Consider the following 23,401-nt stretch of genomic DNA (forward strand, 5'->3'; position numbering starts at 1 on the left):
AATACAAAAAATTAATAAATTTGTTTAATTTACATGACTTGTATATGATTTCATGTTCATAGGACAATATAATTACTACATTTAAAAAGTTGTAACACATTCGGTAATATTTGAGTACTGAAAATATATAATAATATATACTTTTACATACAATATATAATAATATATACATAAATCTATAGATAATTTACCCAAGAAATTAAGTGTGTCAAATAATAGTGATTAAAAATGATTGAGAAAGCAATGCAACTATTTCAAAGAAATGCAAAAAAGATATCAATATAAAATTGACTTTTATTAAATTTTGATATATTCCAGAAGTACAAAACACCTCTTATAAGGCATTTGTATTATATTTATATACGAAATACTCAATACATTCCTTTTAAAAATATTTCCATGATGCCATAGTCCTTCCATTACTTTACCACAACCCAGTACTTAGGTACCTAGGTACATAGCAAATCCAATAAATTGATTTTTATAATGCAGTTACATTAATCCTCTAATATACCTACCTAGTGTTTAACAAAAAATACCTAAAACAACTATATTTCTATTAAAAAGAAAAAGAAAAATTGTAGTAAATTCAAAGGACCCTACTATAAAAAGATGGTTTAAAATCAGAAAGCCCAATAACTAAGGAGATTGAAATATTGTAGGTACTTAATACTTAATTCTTCCATTTTGATTCACTCCCGTTGAACTTTGACGCAAAGTTTATTGTTAGAACCCTTTAGAAACATAACGAGAAGAGTAGACAGTAAATTTCAAGTTTCAAAATGTGATTCAATGTTGAATAGACCTTACTTCAAGTTTCCTGGACCCAAAAATAAAACTGATAACAAGAAAGACCAGTGATCGATCCAATTAAAAGTTTCAATAGATTTTTGTGGTTAATTAAACCTTTTGAGTGTAAAAACCATGCAATTTTTACATTTTCATTTTTATCGTTTAAAATCAACATTAGACATGTTAAATGGCGCTCTATGTCAGTAATTTACAATCTGATTCTACAATTTTAACTGTATCTAAGATCAGAACTCGGATAAATAAATATACAGGGTGTTCCCTAAATAATGGTACATAATTTAAGCAAAGCTTCCTTGGGTGAAAATAAACCAATTTTAATGGAATTACCTACCAAAGGTAGCCATTATTTTTTGTGTGGGTAAGTTCAAAAATACAATGGATTTTGTGTGATTTATAGAGGTTTTTCACAAATTTTTACACACTATCACAAAAACATCCATAAATTCATAGGAACTTTCTAAAGTAAACAACTTTTGTATTATCGTACTTAACGAGCACCTGTATACTATAAATATGTACTGTGTTAAATACAGTTACTTAAATGTAATTTGTTATAAAACAAAGCAGCTGTTTGTTTTTGAAATTGAGGTAAGTAGGTATATATACAACACTTGGTACCTAGATATAAGTACTTGTCAACGCAAGATACTGATAAAAAATGACAAAATTTAACATGTCACATCAAAATTGCAGACAATAGAATAAGTGCAGTGTGACTGGTTTAAGTACCACCCCCAGTTATCTTTGTTATTTTTTATTTTAAAGTATATTCTAAATTCTTAGGATTATATATAGATGAACATCTTAACTGGAGCAACCATATTAACCATGTATTAAACAAAATGAAATCAGCCTTTTTTGCCATAAGAAATCTGAAGGGTTGTATGAATAGACAATATTTACTATATATATATTTTGCACTGGCTTACTCTCATATGAAATATCTAATAATTTATTGGGGATCCACGGTCGAAATTATAGAGAGTGATTCATCGCTAGCTTTTGGACTAGTAAGGGGGATGAAGTGTGCCGGGAACGAAAATCCATTAGCGTGTCTGCGTAAAAGGCAACAAGATATAGAAAATAATGAAAAAGATAATAAAACATAACATCTAATATTTTTTACGGTTTGCTATAACAGGCACTTTGATCCATTTTAATTATTACAGAATTTTAAAACGTCCCAATTGTGTTTTTTTAATTTATAAATTTCTCGTCTACGCTGATGCTATGACTTTCTCAGGACGGGTTAAATCAAGTCCGTTTACACCCACTAAAAAAGCATTTCCCTATTCCCTACCAAGTGCAAAAGACAGAGATAGAATATAGATCGACGTTCAGTGTAACTCGGTCTCTAGACGATTATAGATTCTATCGATGTGCGTAGCGAGCGGCACAAAGATAAATAATATTGAACCATATAAAAATCATTTTATATTTTATACGCATTACGGTAATAGTGTTTTTATATTATGTCTTAGTCACTCATTATAATTTCGACCGCGGAGTATAGTTGTGACTCAGAGTATTTATTTACCAAAAAAAATCATTCGGTTAATATTTTCTTTGAAACCCTTGGAATCATGTCACCCCACACTTATAAGAGATAAAATTTTATCACTTCCATGTGTCCTCATATATGAGGCAAGTGTTTTTATCAAAATGAATAGTAACCTGTTTCCAAGGCATGTCAATGTTCATAATCATAATACAAGGGGGAAACACAACGTACTGATAAATAAATTTAATTTAACTATGGATAAGAAAGGGCCTTTCTATCTCTGTGGAACGATATTTAATAATTTACCGACACCGATACGAGAAGAAAGAAACATTAATAAATTTCGTAGGGAGCTTCGCTCATTCCTCTTACAAAACTGTTTTTACAGTTTGCAGGAATTTTACAATTATGACAACCGTTAAAACAAACTTTGTTAAATTGTATTTCAATTTTTATTCTTCTGTATTCCTACTGACGCTTCATATCCTGTAAAGGCTGACATGAATAAATGCTTATTATGACATACAAATGCTGTGATAACTAGAACATATTTTTTTTCAATGGAATAGTATTATGGAAACCTTTTTCTGATATTTCTGAAGATGTCTCAACAAAGAGACAAAACATTGACCTTCAGAAAGTTTTTTTTCTTAAATTCCCATTTAGCCAAAAATACCTCCGTACTTTTAACACAAGGTACAAAGCATTTTAAATTTAAAAAAATGAGCTAATCAAATCTTTTTTTAAGTATTTAAAAAGAAAAAGTATATGACTCTTAAACCGATGTAACTACATAATTATAAGTAAAATAAGGGCAGGAAAATACTACTGAAAATATATCGCAAGGCATGCCTCAGATTTTGGATGGAAGAAGTCTACTATGCCACCAATTAAAACAGTATAGAGTAAATCAGTTTGCTGTAATTCATCAATTAATTAATTATTTTGGATTTACATATGTAAAAGCTTATAATCTTTTCATTCTTAATGGAATTTATGACATTTTAGTAGATATATTTCTCTTTATTTTAATTTATAGACAATTTACAATATAATTTGATTTTTAATAAAAAAAAAAGTGAAATGAAAAATAAATGGAATTTTGTAAGTCTTATCTTCGTCCCTTGCCTTTACCTTTTCCTTTATTACTACCAGTACTCTGAAGAGGTTGTTCACCGGCACCTTTATTTAGTCGAGATTTTAGTTTTGGAATCATTTCTCCTAAATGATTCATAATGCTTTCCCTGGTAGGAAATTCTGAATTAAACAAACTTCCATCGTCATTCTTTAATTGTACTCTAATTCGACCACGGTATTGTAATTCTTTACTCCTTTCTCTACTATAGAGTTTGTTTTCGACACCTACTTTCATTCCAGCTGCTACCAAGACGTCTCTAATCTCTTGGTGTGTTGGATTTTCAACACATTTTTCTTTTGCTATTTTTCTGCCTTGAGCTAAAGTCTTCTTGCTGTTTATGTATGCAGGATAGATGCATATCCACCTACAAGAACATATTTAAAATAATAACATATGCCCTACTTTTAGGTTATATTTATAATACCTTTCCCTATCGCTGTATTTTTTGTCAGGACTCCATTGAAGAATAGGAACACCACTATGTGATTGCATCTTGCTAAATTAATTATTATTACAATAATTAATTCATATAAATGTACAGCAACATCAACAATTAGTTCTCAACAAAACAGTAAAACAGTGACAAACTGACAATTGACAAACTTCAATTCAAACGTCACTACGTACACTGAACTATAATGGCCACGTTTATGTAAATCCCGTACTGTTATAACTAATTTATTTACTTATTTCAAGAAGTATAAATTTTTATGCTTTCAAGCACACAACATATTTGTCATACTAGCACAAAATTAATATGTTAAGGGTTTATAATTAAATAATTATTCTATTCATATCAAAATAACTTATCTTTGTTGTTCAGTGATCGTAGTAGTATTCTGACATATAAACGCTGTCGGAAGCTTTCATCTTAAGTAGGTGCCGTCATCTATGGAGCAGAGCATTAAACACACAAGAGTTATAAGTAGCAAACTATACAGTGGATAACTAAACACAGATTATAATTTTATCGAGTTTGTGTTAATTCTTTTTGAAAGCAATTAATTTATTTTATTTATTTAGATTGTATAAATCCAAACAATAAATATAAGCACGTGCTATAAGCAGCAGCTCATAATATATAGGCTGTCTTTTAATTCTACGGCTACAATTCTACAGGGCGTTTCTTGTTCTAAATTGATATAAGAAATTTACATAAATCCTTGACTATATACACAATAGTCAAAGCATAAATACATAAAAAACATACTTTATGAGGACTAGGAATGATATAAATGCATTACATTTTTTATAACCCAACTAAGTGTTCTTAAAATATTGATATTAATGAGCTGAAACCTGCAGTCATATGAATAGGTACTGCATGCTTAAGTGTATATTCTTCAGTTTTTCACCAAGGATCTAGCTTGGACTGGATAATAAAATGACATAAATTTTAATATTTTCTATATATATCTATGTACTGGAATAAGTCTCAACATAGTTTTTTTCTGGAAGACAAGGATCATAGTGTCGGCGTAACTAAAGTTTTGTCCTGAGCTACTCCTAAATTATTAATTAATATAGAAAATAATTTAATCATAACAAAATATTATATATATTTATTAGCACAAAGTCAATTTGATAAATTAATCATAATAAAAAATTTCCCTATTGTTAACGTTTTGGACAGGTCTGGTGTTCATAAGTATTGGCCCCCCAAGTCCGTGCAGTTTTCTAAATTTACGAACTTGTTTCGAAGAAATTAGAAGTGGCTCTGGTTTAACAATCCACTTTACCCCTTCTGTGCATGGAGGGAATGTCATAGATCCCATATACGTGTAATAATCTCTCGAAAAGTCTGGTAATAGTAAGGATATAATTATTGGTTCAATGGAGACGCAGCCCCCTGGGTATTTAATATAGCGTAGGGCTGATACAATGGGCTCCACGTAAGGGTTATCTATTGGTGTTACCTACAAAAAAAATAAATGCAACATTACATTCCACAAAGAAGAATTATTGATAAACATAAGTCTAAAATAAGTATATAAGTAGTAAGTATACAGGGTGGGCCAAAAGTACTGGAATGGCAGGATATCTGGGCATATTAAAGGTGTAGGGTAAAAGTAAAGCACTAGGGGTTTAGGATTTTTCCCTGGCTATCCGATGGTGACCTTGAATTTGATCTGGATTTTCGCATTTCTCGTCAAAAATATTGTTCGTATTTTCAAAGCTGCATGCTTATTTTCTAAAATAATGAATCGATTTTCAAAAAGTAAGAATCGATGTATAGAGAATTAAAAACCCTTTCTAATGACCCCCCACTTGACCCCCATTCCCATTTGAAAAAATTTAGGGGATAGCACCCCCACTTAGGGGGTTGAAGATTTTGGTATGCTTTTTGAGCCAAAAGTTGTTCCCCTCAGAAACAAATTTGACCTGTTTTTGGATTTTGCCGAAAAGTTCTTTACTACCCTGTAATGCCTTGCGGTACGTTTTCGATGGGCTACCCTGTATATTAGCTTATTAGCTTAAGGATAAATAAGTATTTGTGATGTTAAATCTATTTACTGGTAGAAAAAATTTGAAATTTTATATTAAGATCCAGTAACCTAGTATTTACAGTGGATTATTTTAAATGTTGACGTAATATTTAGAAAAAATAAAATATTTAATCGTCAAGGGCATGTAGGGGAACCCAAAATTAGGTGATTTAACGTAACTTACCTTTATACTACTGCATCTTTGATAAGTTATAGGCTTTGAAAGTGGGGTGTCAAATTTCGAAAAAAAAAAACAATATTCCAGTTATACTTAAACTTTGAAAAACCAAATTTGGTACACGGTGTGAGTGTATCAAGTGCATTAATCGACAGTAAGTAGAGTTCAATTGAAGCAATTTGAAGGGTTGATACGGAATGATGTACTATTAAAATGTGACAGAATTTTTTAACCCGCTGGGAGACTTAAAAATTTTTACTTTATTTTATGAGGAATTTAATTCTAAAACTTTTCTTATTCTTGTTAGTTTTCAAAAAACTTTGTCGTTTTCAACAAAAACACGAATAACTAATAATGCTTTTGTAGCTTACTATATTTAAATAATCAAAAATTCAAAAGTTGGCCATTGGATTGGATAGACTTCAATTTTCGACGAAGAATAAAATTATGCCTGAGAGAACGGTGATCATTTTATAACTTATCAGTACAAATTGTATGTTATTTCTTTTGTTCGAGTTGTTTGTTTTTCTATTAATTTATTCTTATTCCAACTTTTTTTCTGATCCTTAAGTTTGACGTTTAAATTCATAGCCAACTTTTCCTCTGCCCTGTGTCGGTTCTTATGCGAAACACCCTGTATACAGTAAGTCCACAGAAAAGGTGATTACAAATAAATACAAGTAGGCCGATTTTGTCGAAAATTATTATTAGAGACTGCCTTTTACTTTTGAACAACTTTTCCTAGTACCTAACTTACTTTGACATCTTTACAAATAACTTTACTCTTGTATCATTTAAAGTTTTTTCAATTTTTTAAACGTTAAATTTTTCTATTCCAATCTTACTTTAAGAACCAGTAAAATTTTTTCAATCAAAAGTAACTTTTTTCGATAAAATGAAAAATAAGAAAGTCTTTCCTACTCAGCACCTTTTCTGTGGACATACTGTATAACAAACTATGAGGCTAACAACTAATTTGTATGTATATAGCCCAAATACATACTTAAATTACACCCTATGTAGGAATATTGAGCAAAGGTGAATGAGTAAAGAAATACATAACAAAATATTAGAGTATAGAGAAAATCAGGGAACAGTCTGTGAGAAGCTTTTATAATTCCGTATAGATACAATTAGGAAGACGGCTTGTTTTTATGTTTTGTCGACGGTTCTAGAAAAGTGGCTGTATGTACTGTACATATGTAGGTATAGGTAGTGGCAACGCGTCTAAATTGTTTTCTCTCATTCGTTTTTAAACACATTAAGTACTCTTATGTTTATCAGTGCAAAAACATTATTTGCATTTGATCCCACAGTCTGTCGCTAAATTATACGGTAAATCAGATAAAATATAAAAGTGACTAACGGAGATATAAAATTATTATTAAATTATGTACTCTGCATGTACTAAAATATTTCATCAGCCAGTTAAAAATTAAATGGTTTATGAAATCAAATTTCTAAACTTGAAACGAATTGTTTAGCATTTGTCCGCTTTTGTTCCAATAAATAAATCAAAAAGTTGACCACGTCATACATACGAGTATATTGGCATATGTAATACAGAAGCAGTGGTAAATTTACTAGCTCCAGTGAATGGACCAAGAAATTAATATAATAGAAGTGGTTCTATTTTACTGGCCATTTTTTAGAATTTTAAGTGACTTTTAATAATGTTTCAGTAGTACTAATTTTTTTACATTCTATAAAATTTTGATACATGCTTGTATGTTGCATTACGTGTCTATATTAATCTGACATAAGTTTTAAATCCCATGATTGATTTTTATTGTATAAAGTTGATAGTCTTTTTAGACAATCGTTACAAATTTTTAACGAATTTCGCGAACAGTTTACTAGGTCAAAAATCGCCAGACGTAGAATAGCTCGGTAGGTATAAAGTTGCTTTATGCTAATAGACATTTTGTAGCAATGACATTTAATATGTGACATGATATTTGCTTTATAAATGCTGAAAAGGCTGATATACATTAAGTTTATGGCATTGTAATGCAGATGCATTTATGAAAAAAGACATCCCCAACATATTATTAATCCACGAACTTTTACAAATTTATGATTTTTTGATTTGTGTGATAAATACACTGTAATGTAAGGCAAAACATTTTGCCATGTACTAAACATGTACTAAATTTCGAAAATGTGCGTTTCGAAAATATTTAAAAATACTCTTCAGAGTTTAATTAAGACCACCCTGTGTATGTACTGAAAACTAAGCATTTAAGCCTCATATTGAAGTTTTTTTCATAAAACTACCTTAGTAAACACCTCTTAAAATATCTACATGTTGTTTGTCTGCCTTCTTGAAAAATATATGATTTAATAGTTACCTATAAAACAGGTCTTTGTACGCAGTTTGACTCTACTGACTTTCACTCTTTAGTATTAACTCTAGTAGGTACTTACCATAAACATATAACTTAATATTAATAGCGACCCACTCCTGGCTGCCTCTACAATGTCGAAATTTTGCTGGGCCACACCTTTTGCAAAGGCGGCTTGTAGTTCCATAGCATATCTGCAACCATTGATCATATGTTCAGTGCCTTCGTTTTCATTTGGTCCCCAACGAAATTTAATATTGAGGAACGTATACTCATCGGTTAAAGGACCGCCAAATATTATAGGTCTCTTGCCACTGCCCCAAGTCGCATAAATAACAACTGAAAAGTAAATCGAAAAAATCTAACGAGATCCCAAAATTACATCTTATTTTATCAATGTATTCTATTATTAAAATATAAAAATAAAATTACATTATTAAAAAAAAATTACTAAAAACTGAGACATCAAAGTTTTAGCTTTACTTTAATGATATTTAGTTTATTAAAAACTAATATTTATGTATAGAAGTCTCACTTTGATACATCAGCCAATAGGGTTTTTCTCAAAATTGTTCAATGATTTCAACAAAAGACAACAATTTAAAAAAAAACAATTAAGGCAAACTATTTTTTTTTTAATTTTTAGCAAGATGTTTAATAATAATAATACATTTATTGCAAAAAAGAAATATAAACAACGTTTTTTACAAAAGGAAAGTGTATCAACAAAGTTGATTTACAACACCTCCTGCGGCAAAGAGAGCAAATTAAAAACAAATAAATATAATAAACAGAGCAATAAGAAGGACAAAAATAAAAACAAAACGCAGTTAAATAGTTACAGCTAAAACCTATATATTATTTTTTAACATATGTTTAACGGTTGTCACTGACAAAATAACATAAGAAGCTAAATACGAAAATGATTTTTAAAATTTTTCAGTTTTATGGGAAGGAATACACGCTTTGCTACTCGGTGATATCAAATTTTTAGTTTGTGTTTCAGATCTCCATTTTATTTTATCACATAAATATGTAGGTTTGTTATTCTTTAAAATGTTGAGTATAAAACTGGCAAAATGAATAAGTCTCCTCTCAGACATGCTCAACAAATTGAAGGGACGTAAATATGGAGTTATGTGACTAAACTGCAGGACAGTCGCAATAAAACGAACGCAACAATTTTGTATTTTTATACAACATTACCATAATTCAAGTGAGATAATATTAAATAATCGTTAAGTAAAACTTTGGTGTGAAGATTTAGATACTTTTTAAAGCATTGCAACTGTTTTAATGATAAGAAAGCTTTAAAAAGAGCTTTAGATAAGAACGATGAATCTAATGTCAGACCACGATTTTTAACATTGTCTGCAGAAATATTTTCATTGTTAATGAAAACGGTAAAATTGTCCAGACCTCGTAATTGAGTTGATATTCCAAATGGATTGTTTTGACATTTATTAGGATTAACTAATAAAGTATTTTTTATGGTCCAGTCATGAATTATTTGCAAGTCATTATTAATAACTGCTGTGGCAATATTTAAATTAGAAGGCTTAAAACTATAAAGGAGTTGTAGATCGTCAGCGTACATATTTAATTTACAATTCAAACAAATTCTCGACAAATCTGCTGTAAACATGTTAAACAAAAGTGGCCCTAATATATATCCCTGAAGAATACCAGAACCAGCTGGTCTATAAGGTGATGTTAGTATCGAGGAATCTGTTTTAATCTAGTACACTGTTCTCTACCGTATAAGTAATTACAAAACTAGCACAATATATTGCTAGAAATACCATAATGAAGTTTAACAATAAGGCAATTGATGTGAATTGAGTCAAATGCCTTAGTCATATCCAGTAAAGTTGGAGACGAAATCAGAGAATTGTCGATAGCTGTCAAAATGTCATTAGTTACATTAGCCAATAATGGTGAAGAACTAATCCCCTTCTGAAAACCTGATTGATTTATAGGAATTATTGAATTTTCAACACAATATTCAAACAATTTATCAAAAATAGCAGATTCAGCAATTTTGAGAGGAACAGAGAGCATACTGATTGGATGCAGAACTTTCAACTGTTTTGAAGTTTTCTTTTTTGGTAATAGCAGAGAACACAATAACAACGAGAAGCGACAGAATCGGCGGTTCCTTTAATGTTTTGTGGTCACGCTAGAGTCGATCGATTTGACAGAAACACAAACTTTTACACTGAGAGAAGTTACACTTTTGAATAGATGTACACTGAACGAACTGCATCAGTATCAAACGTTATTCATATAATACAATGATAACTGTGGTAAAATGTAGACAAATTAGGTATAATATATAAGAAAAATAAAACAAGATGTTTTACAACTAATATTTTTATTAAGCAGATATAATATTTTACTGCAAGCAATATTTGAAATAGTTTTTTTAAAAATAGGTAGCTGACAATGCTATAACTTCTTTAGGACAATCTTCCACAATTTTTGCCTCTAGCTCTTCTTACCCATTTCTAAGTTGAGGAAACTGTATAGGTATTCCGTTTGGCAATAAGGTTATTCTTACATTCCCTTTACCAATATATTTGGTTTCTAAATGGTGTTCACAAAGCCTATAATTCTTATATACATCCACAATCCTAGGCAATAAATCGAGTCAATTGCAAGTTTCTATCCACACTCGAGCACTGCAAACAAAAATAAAAATTCTCCTAAAGATATTCTCTGTACTTATGCAATACCATATTACAAGAAAACATTCCACATTATTTTAAAAATCAAAATACTTTTTTCTGATTTACAGTTTATAGGTAGGTACTTAAAATAATAATAATAATAATTACCTTTCTAATCCTTACGTAATCTCAAAAGGGTTAATCCTTCACCAGTTTTGGATGAACAATCGCGAAAAGCACAATAATAACCATGCATTTTATTGATTTCAAGTTGATTCTAATTGTAGATGGAAACGAAATACAATACAAATAAATCCACTATTAATTAACATTATACAACACAACTGTCCACCGCCAAAAAACTATTACTCGTTTCTTCTATTTATATTTGACGGCTCTGACAGCCACTGACAACTGACAACAACACAACCCAATTCGCGCATGCGCATACGAAAACTGTTAACGCAGAAAGCCTTGCTGTCGCTTCTCGTTGATATAGTATTCTCTGGTAATAGTCTAATACAAGTAACTTTCTATTGTTGCCAATCTCTAATGAAAAATTTATTATGTGTGTGAGTGGCGCGGATACCCATTTAACCAATAACTGAAGCATTTTACCAGAAATGCCATCTGAACCCATTGTATGAGATTTTTGTTTCGTTATAATGTCTTGAACTTTATTGATATCTGAAGGCTGAAGGTCCATAATAATACCTATGTAAAATGTAAATTGTTCTTATATTTAAAATTATAAAGGTAAGAGATGTAATCTTGGTAAACATTTAAATTAGGAGTAGAGTCAATGAAGTAATTATTATTAATGAGAGTAGCATTGCAGATCTCGCCAGGAACATTTTCATTATTTAGTCTTATCATTTACAACGCCCCACGATTTTAATTTTGACCATAACTGTTTTGAGTTATTTTTAATTCTATTTATATTGTAGGAATAAAAAACAGCGCGTTCTCCCTTTACACCGTTACCGTAATAATTACGAATGTCAAAAAAAAATTTTCTATGTGCAGCATTTCTACTTTTTTTAATATTAGCCAAGCCTTATTTTTAAGTTTTCTAATTTCCCATAAGGTATCAGTAAACCCTGGTTCTCTTTGTTTAGAAGATTTAAAAGTACGCTTCTTTAATGGAGAATGTCTGTCGAAAAAACTCATAATAGATTCATTAAAAAATGTTACTTTACCAATCAAAGAATTAATATTATAAATTTGATTCCAATCTATACTAGCAGCATCACGGTGAAAGGCTTCCCAATTACAATAGGTTTAGGCACGTTACAGGTTAATGCAATATCACAAGATGTCACATTATGATCTGAGAAACTAATATCTAATACTTCAACGTTTTTAATACACAAATCAGATTTAGAAATAATTAAGTCAAGAAAAGAAAAAGTAAAGAAAAAGAAGAATAAAATGCCTTCCTTTTACTTTCTGAATTGCTGCAACTAGTAGAGATCTTTTAATATCTCATGAGCCGCGAAATGCGCGAAAGGCGTGGCGTATCCCCATAATTCTTCTAATAAGCACGTTGTGAAAACATTGACTCAGAATTAGACCACGTGCCTCATCACAACTAGAAATGAGCTAAGGCGCTCGGGCATCAATAAAGTCAACTGGCGAACGTTCGTTATATATATTTTTATTGTTTAAATTAAAATAATAAAGAATAGGGCATTTTATTATGATATTTGTAATCGGATCAAAGGCTTGTTTACGCTAGAGCTCGAGAGAGACTGTGAATAATAGGTGCAATGTTTTTAGGATGTAGAATAATTTAGGCGACGGTCGGAATTATGTTTCTGTGCATATGAAGGTCAGAGCTCGTAAGATTTTAAAACATCTCTACTGCTACTTATTTAGCTTGTTATTTTATTCAAAACAAATTATCTTTTCAAGTGATATTTATTGTTTTAGAATCAAATGTTAACAATAACTTCGTAGGCAACAACAGTATCATAATCTCAATGATTAGGTACCATTTACTTTTCACGACTTATATCGGTCTCCAAGCCTGATGGATTTGATGACCAATTAAAAGGAAATGCGCATTCGTAAAAAGGTTCTATTGAATTCACTGAATAATTATTAATTAAAAATCGTTTTATTAAAATTTTAACAAAAGCGCATTTTCCATCCATTAAGTTAAAAACTTTAATAATGGTGGTTATGTATAAATAATTACCAATTTACCATTGTGTCCTGTATTGTAAAGTTTCATTTCACATGGAGGCACATGGAACTCGCAGGAAAATACCAAGGGATCCACAGTTTCTGAAGGAATGCATATGCTTCCCCTAGCGATTAAATTTATTGGAGACTGCCTTTGGCCTCCGGCCGATATAAACTTTTGATGCCACGACGACGGTCCTGCAATTAATTTTGATAAAACAATTATTCTAGTTATGGCGATTATCGTAAAACCGAATGACTTACCACCACAATCTCCATACCCATAATTATTTAAATTATTGTCGTAGGACAGGCAAAGTGAGTTACTATTTGCGAAAGTATCATAAAGGTATAAAGCTCCTAAAATTACCACAGCTACAACAATAAAGCAAAGTGATGAAGTATCGGTATCTCCGATAATAGAAGAAATCCAGTCCATAACCAAAATTTTGAATAGTTAATTTTTAAATTTCTGACAGAAATGTCATATAATGACATATTTTGATATACAACGTGTCCCAAAAGTATGGAAACAGCACAATAACTTTCGAAAAATGCATTTTGAGGAAAAATGATTCAGACAAAAGATTTAGGATTTTTCTCTGGCTATTCAATGGTGACCCTAGATTTGACATTGACCTTGACCTTCAAGGTTATTTCAAGGTCAAGTTAATTTTTTCAAATGGGATGCCCTACTTTTGACCGCGGAAATGAAAAGAGCGGAAAATTTTACGTTCAGATATGTCCTTGACCATTTTCCAAGATGGCCGACGCGATTCCAAAAAATTAACCGATTTACGCCAAATTTGGTATAGAGGGGTTTTTGGGGTCGCTGACTACGAATCTGAAATCTGTTTTTGAGGAATTTTAGTCCAAGAAGGCGGACGCGGTTCCAAAAAATTAACCGATTTACACCAAATTTGGTATAGGGGGGGTTTTGAGGTCGCTGACTACAAATCTGAAATCTGTTTTCGAAGAATTTTAGTCCAAGATGGCGGATCCAAGATGGCGGACGCGATTTAAAAAATCAACCGATTTTTGCCAAAATTGATATAGTGCGGTTTTTGAAGGTGAAGGTCACGGTCAAATTTAGGGTCACCGTCAGATAGCCAGGGAAAAATCCTACAACGTTAGTTATGGTCATTTTGTTTGCAAACCGTTGTTTTCAAGACAGCGCTCCAAACCATGCGTGACCTTGATTTGACCTTTAATGACCATCAGAGGTCAAATTCGGAAAATGGTCAAGGACATATCTGAACGTAAAATTTTCCGCTCTTTTCATTTCCGGGGTCAAAAGTAGGGCATCCTATTTGAAAAAATTAACTTGACCTTGAAATAACCTTGAAAGTCAAGGTCAAATCTAGGGTCACCATTGAATAGCCAGGTAAAATCCTAAATCTTTTGTCTGAATCATTTTTCCTCAAAATGTATTTTTCGAAAGTTATTGTGCTGTTTCCATACTTTAGGACACCCTGTATAAAGAAATTAGTGTTTATACTACCACGTAGCTGACAATTTTGAGAACAATATTGCAATCTATTTTTCAAATGGGCAAAAATATTTCTATAAGATTCATCAAATAAGTATATTTTAAAAATATTGAAATATGAACATTTAGGTATTTCAGTATTTCAGTCATTTATGAAATAAATTTAAAAAAGAAATATACCTGGTGTTCTGATTTATAGACATGCAAGTAATTAACATAAAAAATAAGAGAAGATGACATATTTTTTATTGTCGTCTACAACAATTTTTTGAGGGTCAAATTTTCTAAAAATTGTAATAGACATTGTTGTTGTGGAATTTAATACTTCGATTTTTTTCTGAAAATTCATTTTCCAAAAAAAAGAGTACCTATTGTTGGGTACACATTACAATTGTATGGAATACAATTGATGCTTTCTCAAATGAATAAATTGTTTACCTAAAACTAAATTACACATTTTAAAATATAAACGAAGTTTTTCAAAATCGAGATGATAAATTATGAAATTTGATTAAGATATCCTGAAATACATTAAGTATAAAAAGATAATGACGATGATGATAACCATGCTAATGACGAGGATGACAAACGTGACGATGAGAATGATGATGACAATGATGAAAATTACTATGGCAATGAAGATGATGACGATGATCATGATGACGATGGAGATAATGACGACGATGATATGGCGACCTTGATGATGATGAAAGTGATCATGATAATGGTATTGACAATGGTGGCTATGATGAAGACGATGACGATGATAACGATGTGAATCATGGCGATAGAGGTGATGACGATTATAACGATGACGATGGAAGTTTCATCACTTCGACGATGATGACTATGACGGTGGTAATGCCGTGATGATGATACTGACATTATTATAATAAAAATTATGATAACGACGGTGGCAATATAATGAAGATAATAATGACGATGACGATGACGATAATGATGATGATGATGATGATGATGATGATGATGATTATGATTATGATGGTGATGATAATGATAGTGAAACATTCCACTACAGATGTTCATAATTCCACACATGTAAGTTTTGACTTCGACTGTTATATACAGGGGGTTTCAGAAAGACCTTCCGTAAATTCGGGGGGTGATAGTACGACAAAAAAAGAGAATTTTTTGGCTATCAACTTGTTGACGATGTACTTTTGTCGCAACATAAATAATATATTTTAAATTCTTGCTGATATAAATGAATTTGAAAAGGATGAGTCCTCAAAATATGTTTGTTTTATTTTTCTGCAAATGCAAAATCTTGTTTTGTTTGTCAATAATTTTCCTTAGCTACCACAGACCCTAGCTGATCTAATAAAAATAAAAAACCTAACCTTAAAAAAATTATAACTTAAAATGTAATACGAATGTAGCATAACCAGCGCCCTCTATGAAATATATAAAAAATAGTTAGACCAGCGTATTTGGCATTCTTAAAAACCTCGGAATACCAAATTTCATAAAAATATTTCGCACCGTTTGGAAATTTTCGTAAAAATTCTATTTTAAAAATTTTATTTTGTCGCTCTGTATCTTGAAAACAAGAGGAGATATTATGTATTGGAATGTGTGGTAGTTAAGCCGCTTTCCGTTTGCTGTGTCTAAATCATTGAATTATAGTGTTTTTTTCATCCAGAATAATACTATAAATTGTTTTATTCAGCACTGCAACTAATAGTGAAATTTCTGGTGAGTTGCATGTTTCGTTTTCTTCGTAATAGTAGCCAATAACTGCATTTGCCTTATTTATACCTTTAATAAGGTTTAATTCTTAATAAAAGTGTCTCTTTTTGTCGGATGAAGTGATAATTCTTATCAATGTCGTTGATTTGTTTTGCTTGCAAAAAAAGAAGTCCTCAGTAAACAAATAAAGTGCGATGACTATAAAGAAGTTTTTCACCCAGACTGCACTAGTTTGTCTAGGGCAGAGATTAACCTCTTAAAAAGTCAGGATCCTGCATTAAAATTTTCCTGCAATGAATGCAAAAGTTTACCATCTTTAATAAAACTTATTCATGAGTGAAAGGAAACTGTAATTGATTTAACTACTCAAATGAACCAGTTAAAACAAAATAAGCGTTGTCTTGAAGAACCAGTGCTTATACAGAAGGTTATCGATGAAATTGCCGAACGCGAAAGACGAGCTTCCAATTTCATTATTTATAATTGCGAAGCAGAGTTTGGTGTCTCTGATAATCACAAAGTAATCGACGTACTGAAAGTTAGTGACATAAGTCTTACTACAACAGATTTAAAGGTTGAAAGATTGGGCAATGACAGGGATAATAAGAACCGGCCTATAAAGGTATATTTTATGAGCAAGGATGATGTGATTTTATTTAAAAGTAGAAACAAAATAAAACAGTCCTATCCTGATATCAATATTTCCTACGATCAAACTATAAATCAGAGGAATTATTTCAAACACATGAAAGAAAAAGTAGACGCCGCATAGCTAATGGAGAAAACGTTCATTTAAGATTCGTCCGTGTGGAGTTCCTGCAATTAAAAAAATAGTGTAATATAACTCACACATTGCTATTGCTGTATCTATTACTATTTGTACTCGTTTTTATTTTATATTATTTCAAAGCTTTCTCGCGATATCTATGAAATGTCTTGTATTATTATTATTATATTCCTGTCTATATTTTAGACATTTATAGCGTACAATATTTATTGTGTTGCCATAGATAATAATTGAACGTAGAGCTTTAACATGTCTTTTAATATAGTAAATTTGAATATTAGATCATTAGTACCAAAAATTAGACAGCTTACAAAATTTGTCAAAAATTGTCGCTATGACATAATTATTATAACAGAATCATGGTTAAATTCCAACATACTTATGTTATCAGCTTGAATAATTATAGTATAGTCCGCAAAGATAGAGAAAGTTATGCTGGGGGTGTGGTGATTTACATTAATAGCAAATATAAATTTAATACAATCGATAATCCGTCTGTGGATATCGAGGAACAGTTATGGATTTCTTTAACTGTTAAAATACAAAAGCTTGTATTGGTACTCTATATAAACCTTCAACATACTACTTACCTGTGAATGTTTATGCGTATGTACATGTTTGCATTTATGTGTATGTATATTTTACCTACGACCACTACTGTAAATACTTAAAAACACACCGTCTGCGATCAATGTAAGATTCCTATTACGTACGGTAAAAAAATCGCACAGTTTTCCTAGCGTCCGTCTAGCAACAGTCAATACAATACTGTTTGTATTGACCGTTGCTAGGCAGTTGCTAGGAAAACTCTGCGATTTTTTTACCAAGCTGTGCGATTTTTTTACCGTACGTAAATTAGGAATCTTACATTGATCGCAGACGGTGTGTTTTTTAGTATTTACAGTAGTGGTCGTAGGTAAAGTATAGTAAGTCACTGAAAAAACAATTACTTTCTATTAAAGCAATCGGTTGTTTTGCCTGCAGTCAGTTTACATTTATGCTAGTTACATTAAGATAAACCAGTTACATTCAATACAAGTCATTTGATTTGTTTGAATTAAAAATATTAACAGTTTACAACAGGTTTGTCTATAATTAACAAATTAGATTTAATATAACCATTTATGATTTTAGAAAATTTGTTAGGCGAATTAAAAGAATACATTTTTAATACTTTATAATCGTTTTTATTTAATAAATATTATTTTATATTGGCCTATCAAACGTTAGAATTAAACTTTAAAGGAAAATTATTCCAAATATATAATTTCTTAAATGTGAACCAGCTGGTTATAAAAGTTAAATTTTCAAATAGTTTAAAACTATTATCAGTTCAATATTAAAAAATATTATTTAAAAATTACTCCAATCACGTGACCAAGTTGTGCTCTCCCCTAACAGTCGTATCTTTGCCATCATGGCGGCTATGTATTGTATTGTGTAGTTCAGTAGGCTATAGTAGGCAATTAAAATGGATGCAGAAACTGTGGAAGTTAGGGCCCAACAAGTACTAATCGTCAAAAACTCAGTTTTAGATAAGGACATAGTGTTGCTGTTGTAGTTTCATCAATTAATAATGAAACCCAATTTAAAAATCCGAAAATTATTTTTAATCATTAAACTGACACGCAGTTTCGAACGATATATTTAAGTCTTAAAATTAATTTTTAGCAAAAATGAAATGCTCGAATAAAAGTATCGTATATACTCGTATGTGGTTCTCTATTAGTAGATCTCAACACTATGTACCTTTTCAAATTTAATTATAAACTTATAGTTAGATAAGTTATTTAATTATCAGTTTAATTAAATTTGAGAAAGTACATAATTTTGAGACTAATCAAGAAAGAAATACATCCAATATTAGTGAAAAAAAAACAAATCATTTTTTATAAACCATTGATTTATTAATATTAAAATAACCTATTTTTCACCGAAATACTTTAGTTCACATTGAGCTAAGCTATATTTCTAATAATCTTATGTCATCTACATCTTAAAATATGTAGATTAATAACAAAGAGGCAAAATATAATATTACAGTAAAAATAAATTAACATTCAAATAAGATTTATTACAAAACTATGATCTTATTATTTGTTACTTTTCACACTATATATGCTAGGCAATATCCAAAACTAGGATGGCAAACGATATTTATTTAGTCCAAATAAATCCTTTTTTCAGTGTAATACGTGGTGTAATGCAATTACGCACTCATAGAATTACGCACTCGCCGCTACGCGGCGTCGCGCGTAACTTTTCCATTCGTGCGTAAAATGCTTTTTACAACACTTATTACGTTTAACATTCTCATGATTTAGGTATTTAGTATCTTAATTAGATTTACTTAATTATATCGTAGGTTGAGAAAGGTTAAGTGGAAGAGCAGGACCTCTCTTGCATTTCTGTGAATTGAGCAACTGAACTTCGCCTTTAAGTGACCAGTAATATTAGGAATTAATTTTCATGTATTTAATATTATCTTTTTGTATGTTCTGGTCATTCTTAATTTTTGTCTTACTATCACCCCCTGAATATATGGGAGGTCTTTCTGAAACACCCTGTATAGCGACACATCCATCATTACGCGGAGAATCACACGTCGCGCGCAACGCCATCCGGGGGTTGTAGATCCGAGAGAAAGGTTATTGTCTACCTGTCTATAATAGTTCTATTTTTTAATTATGGGCTTTTTTAGAAACCGTATTTAAATTGCAATATTAATTTATTTGTTAACTACGCTCCAAAGATTTTACATAATTCATAATTTATAGTCTCTTATATCTTTGTTTAAATATTTTTAGATGAAAAGAGGTATCTGGCTTAGTAGACATGTACCAAAGTTAAACAAATCAATTTTTTTCTACATCGCTCTAAAAAAATAATAAAATAAAGTAAGTACTTAATTTATTAACGGTTGTTTGTATATACTCCAAAAATTAATATGTATTTGCTTCCTTTAGCTGCTTCGAAATCGATTGAAATTACAATTGTACACACACTTTAATATTCTGTCTGTCGTACTAGCTTCGGAGAAAATTATCGATTATACAAACATTTCAATTTCAAGTCAGTGGTGTAAAGTTGTGTATTGAGATCAGCTCTTTAAAAATGCTTGTTAAAAGAACAAGTAGAAGTAAACATAGTACTGCAAAAACACAGAAGAGTTTTAAGAGGAAAATAAAATAAGTGTGTAAGTGTTTTTATTTAGATCTCCGTGTTTGACATGTCGGTGATACGAGGTGTGCTATCGTAGATCCTAATAAAAGTAAACATATATTAGTCGTAGTAGCAAAAATATATTTTGAAAAATTTAATGGCAAGTAAAGTTTGAGATTTATTATATTAAATCAAGTAACATGTAGGTAAGATATTTTATGTTTATAAATTCTATAACATAACGTTTCATATTATTTTAAATTCAGAATCTAATATTTAGTAAACATATAAGATAAAATTTATAACTTTTCATGAAATTCAGTTTTTCTCCTGCGCATGTAGGTGCAAGTCCAGGAATTTTCTTTGCTAAAAAGGTACAGTAAAATACTATAAAATTCCATCTATTGAGAACTAGTTTTTCTGTTTATTTTCCGAAGAATCTTAAGTTCCAATTTGGCAAAGTTGTGCTAGCTACACTTGGTGGGACTACATATTATATTCTCATATTATCAGGTCACTGTTTGATTCCTCACAATCCCTAAACCATTTTATCTTAACACTGTACATATTTATGGTCATTGTAAATTAATATCGTCTGTCTACGTTTACTGATAAGAAGGTATGTGCATTTTCTCAGGCTTCAATAAAATATACGATTGTTGGAAAAGTACCTGCCATAAAGTTTGTATCTTTCACGTACCACAAATTTTAAATCGTTTGTGATAGTAGGAGTGAAATAATATTTTACGATTTTCACTTTACATTCATGTATTTTTAACTTAAATTTTTTTCATATTTTACCGTATGTCTTTTATTGGCTAATTGAGTTGAAAATTTTAAATGGTATGTATGTTTTTGAGGACGATAATTTCGATAATTTTTTACATGTTTTGATACTTTAGCAGTTTTGTTTTGATACAAATTATAGCCACTGGCAGTTGATGACAGGTCAGTTTCTCGAAAGTACTAATAGCTATACATAAACAAGGTAGCTACTATTTTATCGAAACGGAAGCAATTCTTGTAGTCTGAAAAGGAGTAACATTTTATAACAATATTTTGTTTCTGAGACGTTCTGCGGTCTTAGCAATATCTCATTAATTTCAATCCCAGTCTTAATGAATCACTATGTATAAAGAAATTAAAAACATGACTACTTGCAGCACATAAGTAGTTAAATAAAAAAATTAAAAAAAGTAATATTAAGTTTTACATGACATGAATTTTTGTCAAAATGGCGTCTTGAGGAGATTGGATGAAAATAAAAAAAATATTCAATTTTTTTAAATAACTCGCTTTTTAAGGCATTAATAAAATTTTATTCTTCTAAAATGAATTGTCCCAGAGAAAAATGTTTAATTACGAATTTCCGAGATTTTAGGAGAATTCTAATGTAACGAAACTTGATCTGGTTGCTAAATTTGTAGGTAAATAAAATATATTTTCTGCGATTTGGATTAGGTAACTTACAGGACCGTTCCTGGGCAGTGTGCTAGTGGTGCCCCGGCACCAGGGCGGCCGAGCTACAAGGGCGGCCAAAATTCAACTTTTCTGTCCTAGTCTTCCCCAGATTCCTAACTAAAAATATTTAAACAATAGCAGCAAAGACTGCAAAAAATAAAATGTATATTAATTTTCGTCTTATAAAAATTGTAGTATTAAATATACTGTTTTTACACTTTTTACATAAATTAATGCAAAAAATTAAAGGGTCAAAAGAATTTCCGAAATTTTTCTGTGATTTTTGACAGACGGTATTTAGGTGAAAAATGGTCGTATCGGGAATTAAAAAAAAGCATTTTGAAGCTTTAAGATTCTAGTTTTTGAGATATTTTTTTTGAGCTACGGTTATCATGCAATTCTAAGAAATAGCGTGATAAAAAAAATTTGCAAATTTTCTTTTTTTTCATCAATTTAAACGTTATTTGCGGTATATGTGAAAAAAACTCATGCTCAAAAAACGTGACCCTTTAATTTTTTTCAAAAGTTTGACTATCTGAAACAAACAAACGGGTCGCTAAATTGAGATGAAACTGCACAGAGTTCTGCTGGGTATATCGAACTGTAAAAGTAATGTTTAATTCTAATTTAGCCGTCAATTTTCTAAAAAACTATAAATTACCATTTTTTCCTGTTTTTTAAAATTCGTGTAAAAGATAAAAAATGTTTTTTCCGAATGTTTATATAGGAAATTTATTCCAGTTTTCGAAACTGCCCTTCAATTCTCTGTACGAGCATTTGTCGCCGAGATATCGATAATTGAAAACAAAATGATCCATTTCCATTGAATGTCCGATATTTCGATGAAAAATGAACATATCGAAATTAAAAAAAAAAAAAAGGAAATTGAAGCTGAATAAACTAGCTATCTGGTCCATACAATGGCTAAGCTGAAAAAAAATTTCCAAGTCCGTGGAGTAGAAAAAAAAAAGATAATTTGCAAAATTTGTTTGTAGCACTATTTCTTAGAATTGAATGACAACCGTAGTACCACATAGCACCTAAAAAATTTCGACCGAAAGATCTAAAAACTAGAATCTTGGAGCTTCAAAATGCTATTTTTTAATTCCTGATACGACTATTTTTTACCTAAATACAGTCTGTCAAAAATCACGGAAAAATTTCGAAAATTCTTTTGACCCTTTAATCTTTTGCATTAGTTTTTAAAAAATGTAAAATCACGGATGTTTTAAAAATGTCTTTCTTAAACGTTCACGAACAAATGAACGCCTAATTACTAAACACAGAACCCGAGCGAAACGAATGCTGAGTGCTAAGATTACAATAATTATTACCTACTTATCGTCAGATTTACGACGTTTAGACAACTCAAAATTTGTATATTCTATATTTTGTGAATACCTCTCATACTAGTCGTAATACAAAGTTCCTGTTTTCCAATGAGTTACCATATTAGTTTTAGAGCTTTTGATTAT

At 30.5% G+C, this 23,401-nt stretch overlaps 2 protein-coding genes across 6 annotated transcripts in view; both read right to left on the bottom strand.

Annotated features, from left to right (window-relative positions):
* Positions 1–3,254: 3,254 nt before the first annotated feature.
* On the bottom strand, positions 3,255–4,040 carry LOC108909251 (signal recognition particle 19 kDa protein). The gene is made up of 2 exons (XM_018713517.1): positions 3,877–4,040; positions 3,255–3,816 (listed from the first exon to the last, which is right to left on the bottom strand). Exons 1-2 carry the CDS (start codon positions 3,942–3,944, stop codon positions 3,426–3,428), a joined length of 459 nt encoding a protein of 152 aa, XP_018569033.1. The 5' UTR covers positions 3,945–4,040; the 3' UTR covers positions 3,255–3,425.
* A 951-nt stretch (positions 4,041–4,991) lies between these two features.
* The window catches only part of LOC108909254 (carbonic anhydrase 7-like), a 35,023-nt gene continuing 16,613 nt past the window's right edge, over positions 4,992–23,401 (bottom strand). For 2 of the 5 annotated variants that reach the window (XM_018713522.1, XM_018713525.1), the window contains exons 2-5: positions 13,582–13,692; positions 13,339–13,515; positions 8,544–8,800; positions 4,992–5,368 (exon numbers count right to left, since the gene is read on the bottom strand). In XM_018713522.1, coding sequence (XP_018569038.1) covers positions 5,042–5,368; positions 8,544–8,800; positions 13,339–13,515; positions 13,582–13,692 — 872 coding nt within the window. In that variant the 3' untranslated portion in view covers positions 4,992–5,041. Of the gene's footprint in view, positions 5,369–8,543; positions 8,801–13,338; positions 13,516–13,581; positions 13,862–23,401 lie in introns of those variants that run through there. The other 3 variants (XM_018713523.1, XM_018713526.1, XM_018713524.1) reach the window with 2 other exon arrangements.

This window comes from Anoplophora glabripennis, unplaced genomic scaffold (assembly GCF_000390285.2).
Source record: "Anoplophora glabripennis isolate ALB-LARVAE unplaced genomic scaffold, Agla_2.0 scaffold235, whole genome shotgun sequence".
NCBI lineage: Eukaryota > Metazoa > Arthropoda > Insecta > Coleoptera > Cerambycidae > Anoplophora > Anoplophora glabripennis.

Coding starts and splice junctions, on each gene's coding strand:
- LOC108909251 (XM_018713517.1), bottom strand. CDS start 3,944: ATGCAATCACATAGTGGTGTTCCTATTCTTCAATGGAGTCCTGACAAA. Junction 3,817..3,876: donor AAATACAGCGATAGGGAAAG/GTATTATAAATA, acceptor ATGTTCTTGTAG/GTGGATATGCATCTATCCTG.